Genomic DNA, 8,415 nt, shown 5'->3' on the forward strand with positions numbered 1-8,415 from the left:
ATTAAGTAATTTGCCTGAAGCCACCAGGCTAGTAAATGGGAGAAACACCGAAGCCCCTCCTCTTCACCACCGGGCTTCACAGTTTGGTAACTAAGGCGGCTATGTGAAGGAACAAATAAAACAGGCAAACATTTCGTGTGGATGGATGAATGTTTCTACAGTGCCTGCAATGGTTTCTTTAAATTAGATGGCCATGCTTTCTAAAATTGTGTTTCTATTGTTAATTGCTTAACGAGCCGTGAGGAGCGACTGAGAGGCTTCTTGTGATAAGCTTAGAACAGCACATGGCACCTAGAAAAGACGCAGTGACTATTAACTGCCTGACTGATGTGGGTCAGTGGAAAGAGCTTAAGCCTGGTCATCAGAAACACCTGGGTTCAAATCCCACTTATCAGCTGTGTGACCCTGAGGACCTTAATGACCTCTTCTGGGGCTCAATTTCCACTTCTGTAAATAGAGAATAATAACCACCGTGCCTCAAAGTCATTGTGAGGAAGAAACAAGACAAGGTGTTCCCATTCTGGGTGATTCAGTCACCCTCAGCCACTAAGTTACATATGCGGCAGTAGCCAGCAAGAAAACATTCTTGGTATAAGATCACGTATTTTTTTACATTACATTTTTTTGTTTGTTTACTTTTGTCACTGTCAATAGACACTTTTCTCTTAGATAATTCAGAACTCAACTTTAGCCCAGTCCAGGCCAAATTGTTACTAATTCTGAATTATCCAACTAGGAATTGATGAAGATTTACTGTATCCAATTCTCTGGAAGGGAGTAAGGACCCTGGCTCTAATCCAGACCACCACATGGGTCAGCTTCAAGGATGTCCCCAACCATGAAACTTTTCATGCTGAGCAGTACTTATGGACAGAGCACTAAAGTGGGAGTCAGGGCACCCGGGATCTGAGCCTGTCACTCATCTGTTGCATGTTCTTAGCGAGTCCCTTCCACTGTCTGGGCCTCAGGTTCCTCCTTTGCAACTGAAGAATGTGGAAAAAATGATCCTTAAAGTCCTCTGCAGCTTTCATATTCTGTAACTTCTGTGCCCAAGAAGATCCTAGAAATGAGATGGGATCCCAAGCATTTACTGAGTTTCCTCATCTATGAAATAGGAAAATGAGCATAATAATGGTAAATGAGTTGACACATGCAAAGCCCTTAGAGTAGTGGCTAGCACAGAGTAAGGCTTTGGTAAATGGCAGCTAATAATAGTAGTATGTGCATAAGAGATTTTCTCTCTCTCTCTCTCTCTCTCTCTCTCTCTGCTTCTCAACAAGCCTGTAGCCAATTATCCCACCTTATAAATAAGGACATAGAAGCTCAAAGACATTAAGCAATTTTCCCAATGAAGATTCAACAAGTAAATGGGGGTGACCCTGTGACCGTGATGAAAGCAAGAACCACCCCCCAGGACAAATCACTCTGACTCATATCTGGTGAAAAGGTCATTAATGTCCAGTTCAGATCCAGTGCCCCAATCATAGGGCGGGTACTCTCACCTCCTTTGGGGACTATATGTCAGAGGACGCTTCCTTTCTCAATAAAACACCTTATAAATAACATCCTTCCATGGATGAGAGGGAAGATACAGATCTGTAACGCATGAGCAAGAATTTTGAAAGCAACAACATGCCCAGTTGTTTCTGACCCTGTCCTAACTGCCCCTCCTCCTGTCCCCAGGGAAGCAGCTTCCTGACCTCTGCGGAGGACTGCTGCCCAGAGGATGAAGCTGAGGATGCCAACACGGGAAGAGGTTTTCCTCCACTGGTGCTCATGCTGGCTCTTCTTGAGGGCAAATGGGGAACTGAGGAACTCACTCTGGACCAGAGGGTGGTGAGGAGGAGAGAGAGATCAGAGGGTGGTGAGGAGGAGAGAGAGATCAGAGGGTGGTGAGGAGGAGAGAGAGAGAGAGAGAGACTCAAATTTCCAGAGGCTATTTCAGTTTTCTTTTCCGTTTGTGCAATTTCTCTTAAGCTATCAGCCAATGCGTGGCTGCTGTTTTGGAAACTCCCCTTGAGGGGGCGCCCCCTACTGGCCTGACTCCTTATAAAGGGGCAGCCTGAGCTGCAGACGGTCCCTGCAGAAGATCCTGAGACAGCGTGTGGAGCTCCCACAGCCTCTGCCCACAGGTACCATGAAGGTCTTCGCAGCTGCCCTGGCGGTCATCCTCGCCACTGCCACCTTCTGCACTCCTGCATCTGCCTCCCCATGTAAGTCCGGGTCTTGCACCACAGCCCCCGGAGTCAGACCCTCAGACTGGCCTAGACCTTGCCCTCTTGCTGACTGCAGCATTTCTGCTGTCTGAACCCTATGATTTACATTCTTATGTACTGCTTTACCCCAGTGTCAGTTGTCCCTCATAGATCTCTAAGCCACCTCACGGCAGGAACCCTCTGATGGACTTTTCTGTGTCTTCAAGGTCTATACCCCAAGCCCTGTGGGTGCTGAGTGTGTACTGATGCTGGGGATATTAATATTAGTAGGCAGGGGCAGCTCAAGCTGACCTCAAAACATGAATCACCAGCAGGATTTCTAAGAAAATTCTAAGCAATTAACTAAAACCCTCCTGGGACAGTCATAGTTTCCTCTATTTCATAGAAGGAAAAAAAGGGGCTTGAGAGAGGATAATAAGAGCTAATTAAATGCCTACTGTGGGTTAAGTATTGTGCTGATTGCTTTACATATATCATCTTATTTAATATTCGCAACTACTTTTTGAGTAGCATCCTTGACTTACAGATGGGGAAACAGAGGCCCAGAGAGGTGAAGTAACTTGCCCAAGGTCCACAGCTAGGAAGTGGGGAAACTGGTGTTCAAACCCAGTTCTATCTGGCTCCTGAAAACTCCTACTCTGCTGAGAAATGGCAACTGACACTTCCCAGGGTTATCCTGAATTAATTGACCAGCAAAAAGTCCTTCTTCTCTGTTCAGAGCCTTTCTCACTATGCCCCAGCCAGAGGCTCCCAGGATGCAATATGCATCTTCAGGCCCCTCTGAGGGGTCCTGGCTGAGCTATAAAGTCTCAGTTTTGGAAGCCTCCCCCAACCCCACCCTAGGGCTCAAAGAAACCAGGTTCTGAATCCACTGAGGATCCTAGGAGGGCAACGGTAAGGGCAGAGGGCCCAAGACAAGCCAGGAGGGGACCCAGCATATCCTGAGAGCCAAAGGCATGGAGTTATGGTGTAGAGGGGAGGACACAAGCTGGGATCAAGGTCTCGATGAGCAATTGGGGAGTTCCTCTCAGTCCTCTCTTGGAATCCCCACTCTGCCACTGTGTGTCCATGGCCAAGTGACTTTACCTCTCTGAGTCTCAGTTTCATCAAAGGAAGATAATAGTCCGTTCAAGATAAATCATGTAATGTACCCAGCACAACACCCAGAGTGCACTGGAGTGAATACAAGGGTCTCGTTCTTTCCTTCTCCCAGATGCCTCGGACACCACGCCCTGCTGCTTTGCCTACATCTCCCGCCCACTGCCCCGCGCCCACATCCAAGAGTATTTCTACACCAGCAGCAAGTGCTCTATACCAGCAGTCGTGTGAGTCTCAGCTCTGTGGAACCCTCCAGGGGGGCGAGGAAGGGTGACCTTTTGTCCCAGGGCCAGTCCCCCCAGGAGCCTTCTGAGAGGATGGCCTATCCGCTCCCGCCCATCCTCCTGCTGCTCAAAGAGCCATGGCTCCCCGCTCTGGAGCTTTAGACTCCCCAGCTGTCATGTAAAAGGATTAAACAAGGCATTCTTGGAGGATCTTCCCCACTCTGATGGACTAGGTTAGGTCTCAGATCTTTACGGACTGACTTTTACTTGAACGTAGTCTGCAATGCCCCTGCATGGAGAAGATCGACTCAGTCATCCCTTTCCAGTTAAGAACCCCAAATTCCTCCATATCCCACACCCAGTCAAATCCACCCACAACCTCAGAGGAACCAGGGAGGAGAGGTCAGAGGTCAGGGCCCTAGTTGTAGTCAAGAGTGTAAAATAAAAACCTTTATTGATTGATTGATGAAGAAATAAAATGAGATTCTCCTTTAAATATGCATGCTAACATATTTGGGAAAATATAGTAATCCCTACTATCTAAGAAGTGCCTACTGTGTGTCAAATGTCTTACATGCATTATCTCTAAATTTCATCATAACAGCCCTGACAGGAAAGCATAATTTTTTCCATGTTTCAGATAATGAAACTGAGACCCAGAGAGGTTTAGTGACTTGCCCAAGGTTGCACAGTAAGTGAAGGATGGAGCCTGTCTCTGGAGCCTCCTCTTTCTACTATAGCAAGTTCAATAGCGATAGTTGCTTAAGAAATTTAAGATGATAGAGACTTAAAGAATGAAAATCAGGCAATCGTGAAGTTTCCTATAGAATGGCAAAGTTTGTTAATCTGAAAATTCCTGTGACACTGGCAATGTTATAGGTATTCAGAGCTGGCCTGTGGTTCTGGTGAATCCTTTGAAGTATAGTGGTAATATTTAGCACTACAAATTTTGTTTCTGAAAACAAGTATTTTTCAAAAGAAAAGAAACCCTCCTTTGAGCACTTATGGGCATGCAGAGATTAATAAACCGCCATGCCTGCCCTTACGGGACTCATAGTCTAATAAGAGGGATGAGACAGACGCAGCAACGACTAGAGCACCGTGCACAAGAACATGACAGAAGGAGGAGAGGGGGACCACATCCAGCTTCGGGGGTGAGGGGAAGGGATTTAGGGAGGTTTGCTGCAAAGGGTGCTGCTGTCAGAGGTGGGATTGGACTGTCAGAGAAAAGCCTGAGGGGCAGGGTGTGCCAGGCAGAGGGCGTGTCGTCAGAGTCTCCATGTAGGAAAGCACTGAGGGCCCTGAGTGTCAGCACAACGAAGCGAAAGCATCAGTGCTGCCAAGTGTGAAAGGAGCTGGAACAGAGAAGGCCCAGAGAATAGGGTCCAGTTACGAGGCCGTTGTCGTTACCCACCTGAGTGGTGCTGAAGGCTCGGCAGTACCTGAAGGGAAAGGAAGACGAGGGAGAAACCTTCCTAGGTGGAATCAGTAAGCCCTGATAAGTGACTGGAGGTCAGGAGCAAGGAAAAGAGGGGGGTTGAGGGTGTGCTGAGGTTTCAGCCCAGACAGCTGGAGAAGTGGAGGGCCTCCTGAAGTCTTGAGGAAGAGCTGTTTAAAGAGGAAAGGGCCAAGGTGCCAGCACGACAACCCTGTGGAAATGTCCAGCAGGGAGTGTGAGACAAAGGGTTGGTAGCTGAAGAAACAGTATTAGGGCTAGAGCTATGACATTCTTCTCTAGGGAAGGGGGCTCCCAATGTAAGAGTGGCAATACAGCATAATCTTGGGGGGCACTGGCTCCAGGGCCAGTCTGCCTTTGTTAGAATCCCAGCCCTGCCCACTGGGAGCTGCCAGAGCTTGGGCCCATCACTGAACCGCTCTGAGCCTCAATTTCTTCACCAGCAAAGTGGAATAAAATAAAAGTACTTCCCTCACTGGGTCCAAGTGAGAATAATAAAATGAAAGATAAAACCAGAATATTCCCTGGCACACAGTAGGTGCCTGCTAAGTATTCACTTATCATCCTCCTCCTCCTTTAAATGTATTATTATATACATAGAAGTGACAAGGGAAACTTGATGAGCCAATGCAATTCATTCTTTCGCTAATTCATTCAATAAACATCCATTAAGCACCCGTCATGTGCCAGAGACTTGAGAAAAAACACAGAAAAGGACAGCAACTTTGAGCACACCTGCTCCCAAGGGGCCGGTGAAGGTGGAAGATACCAATGAGACGGAGCAGGAAGAGAGGTAGGAGGGAAGTCAGGCAAGTAGAGGGTCCCCAAAATGGGGGCAGGGAGAGAAGCTTGGACGGAGGGGCCGTTCTCCAGTCTCACACTCTGCAGGGAGGAGGAGGAAATGGAGGTCTGAGCAACCCTCCAGATGTTGGTTTCCTGGCCTTTTGACTTCCTGGCCACAGGCTGAGGGAACCGAGGAGAGAACAGTGAGTCTGGCAGGATTTCCTGTATGACCCTTGGCTGCACAGGGGCAGAAGCTTCTGGGTCTCACGCTTCCTCACCACCCCAAATAAGCAAACAAACACTAGGAGGTGCAAGAGCCCAGAATACCCATTCTGCTCCCTTTCTCTTCTCTGCACACCAGGGTGGGAGAAAGAGAGAGAGTCAAGTGGCTCTGAGAGAGGCTCAGAAAAGGGCAAGCTGCTTTCTGAGAGCAAATACTATCCATGACAGAGCTTGAAGAGGAACCAAGAAATCCTCCTTCTCACCAGACAACCTAAGCCTTTTCACTTTGAAAACATTTGGGGTCAAAATGGTTCGGGAAAACATCCTGAAGGAGAAGACAAAATGAGGAAGGACCAAGTAGGCAGGGCTGACCCAAAAGTAACACGTTAATTGGCAGCAGTGCTATCCAGGCCCATGGTCTCCTCCTGATAGGAGCAGCCTCCCAGCAAACAGGTGAGGCAGGCAGCCGGACTGAGCCCCCGACCCCCAGCCTTTATACCTCAAACTTACACCACCAACACCTGTAGAGATAAGGCGTCTAGCTCTCATGGGCCTCCACATTCTGGCCGGTTATTTGGTAGAAGTGCTTTGACATTGCCAATATCTCAGGGCCCACGACCTCTCTGAGCCACATGGTCCAGTACCAGGACATTTGGTTTCAAGTTACTCTGACCCACCCCAAAGCAGAGGTCCCACAGTATTCCAATAACAACACATGTATGGTATTTTTCAAAACTACTTCACACTTAACTTCATTGGAGCTTCAAAACAATTGTGCAAAGTAGGAATTATTTCTATGCTCATTTTACAGGTAAGCAAATAGACTCAGAAGCTCTAAGTGATTTGCCCATGGTGATCCTACTAGTAATTGGTGAAATCAAGACTCTAGTTCGTGTCCTTCTTTCTTCACCCACACATGCATAGATGTGTTCATTTGTTGAGTTATCTACCCTGTGCCTGGAACTGTGTTATCTAAAGCCAAATCATGTATTTGTTTCACCACTTCTTACCTCCCACGTATTCTGCCATGACACAGTTCCTAGAGGACATCTCCTTTTCTCTGCATCTTGAGCACCCAGCACAGGGTCTGAAACAGAGGAAGTGCTGAGAAAACGCTAGTGGTTAACCAGCTTAACCCTGGGCTCCTCAGGCCCCATATGCCCTTAACTCTCCAGGCTGCATGTGTTTGTGGGTTAAAATGCACACAGATCTGCTTCTGGCTTGGAGCCCTTTGACCCAAAAGAAGAGGAAATGTCCTTTCCTTAAAAGCCACAAATACAGGGGCCGACCCCATGGCTGAGTGGTTAAGTTCACACACTCCACTTCAGCAGCCTAGGGTTTCGCCGGTTCGGATCCCAGGCGCGGACATGGCACTGCTCCTCAGGCCATGCTGAGGTGGCGTCCCACATGCCACAACTAGAAGGACTCACAACTAAAATATACAACTATGTACTGGGGGTATTTGGGGAGATAAAGCAGAAAAAAAAAGAAGATTGGCAACAGTGAGCTCAAGTGCCAACCTTAAAAGAAAAAAGCCACAAATACAATCTTATGGAGCTCTAAAAATACCCAAACAGTACCATCATCATTTCCCCTTATGCCTCAGTCTGCCTTATCCTCGAAACTGGCTGTCCCAGTGCTGACCAAGTCTCACCCTCTTCTCTCCCACAGCTTTGTCACCCGAAAGAAGCGCCAGGTGTGTGCCAATCCAGAGAAGAAATGGGTGCGAGAGTACATCAACACTTTGGAGATGAGCTAGGATTGGAGGGCATCTCGAACCTGAACTTGTGCAAACTTTCTTGTTGCTTCTTGTTCTTGTCCTAACCTGCTTGGGAGGCTTCCCCCGAACCCCCTACTCCCACTCGCTCCTTGGAGGGCGCAGATTCCAGCACACAGCAGCAGTTACAAAAGCCTCCCCCATCCAAAGCCTCCAAGAGCTTCTGAGGCTCTGCCTCGTGCACAGGAAGTCTCTAGGCCTGAGCATCAGGCCCCTCGGCTCGCCTATGGTTCTGTGATCAGGAAGGAAGTCAGCATGCCTCTGGAGGTGAAGAGGGGAGAAAGGTTGGACTCCTATGGAAATGTCCCATGGCCAAAGCTCCCTCTTGGTCCCTCACTTGGAAGGGCTGACTGGCAAATGTGGGAAATCAGCTTTCCATTAAAATTCTTAAGGCAATTACAAAGCTGCCTCCTGTTTGATCTTCTCCTCAGGAACCCTTCTTCCTCATGAGCATTAAGCACACAAGGGGCCCCGGGCTTGTACACATCCAGTGTCTACCCTAGATTTGGGGGCTGTGGCCCTGCACAGTGAGCAGGGCTGGGAGCACAAACTCTCTAAGTAGTGTCCAGGGCAGGACAGGACAGGTAAAGTAACTATGGCTCATCCACTCTGGGGGGAAACAACGGTCACTACATCACC

The 8,415-nt window shown here is 48.3% G+C and overlaps 1 protein-coding gene across 1 annotated transcript; it reads left to right on the forward strand.

The window, feature by feature from the left end:
* The first annotated feature begins 1,785 nt into the window (after nucleotides 1-1,785).
* CCL5 (C-C motif chemokine ligand 5) lies at nucleotides 1,786-8,179 on the forward strand. The gene is made up of 3 exons (XM_070562474.1): nucleotides 1,786-2,213; nucleotides 3,430-3,541; nucleotides 7,671-8,179. The coding sequence occupies exons 1-3, from the start codon at nucleotides 2,138-2,140 to the stop codon at nucleotides 7,756-7,758; spliced, it is 276 nt and encodes a 91-aa protein (XP_070418575.1). The 5' UTR covers nucleotides 1,786-2,137; the 3' UTR covers nucleotides 7,759-8,179.
* The last annotated feature ends 236 nt before the right edge of the window (nucleotides 8,180-8,415 follow it).

This window comes from Equus przewalskii, chromosome 10, assembly GCF_037783145.1.
Source record: "Equus przewalskii isolate Varuska chromosome 10, EquPr2, whole genome shotgun sequence".
Taxonomy (NCBI): domain Eukaryota; kingdom Metazoa; phylum Chordata; class Mammalia; order Perissodactyla; family Equidae; genus Equus; species Equus przewalskii.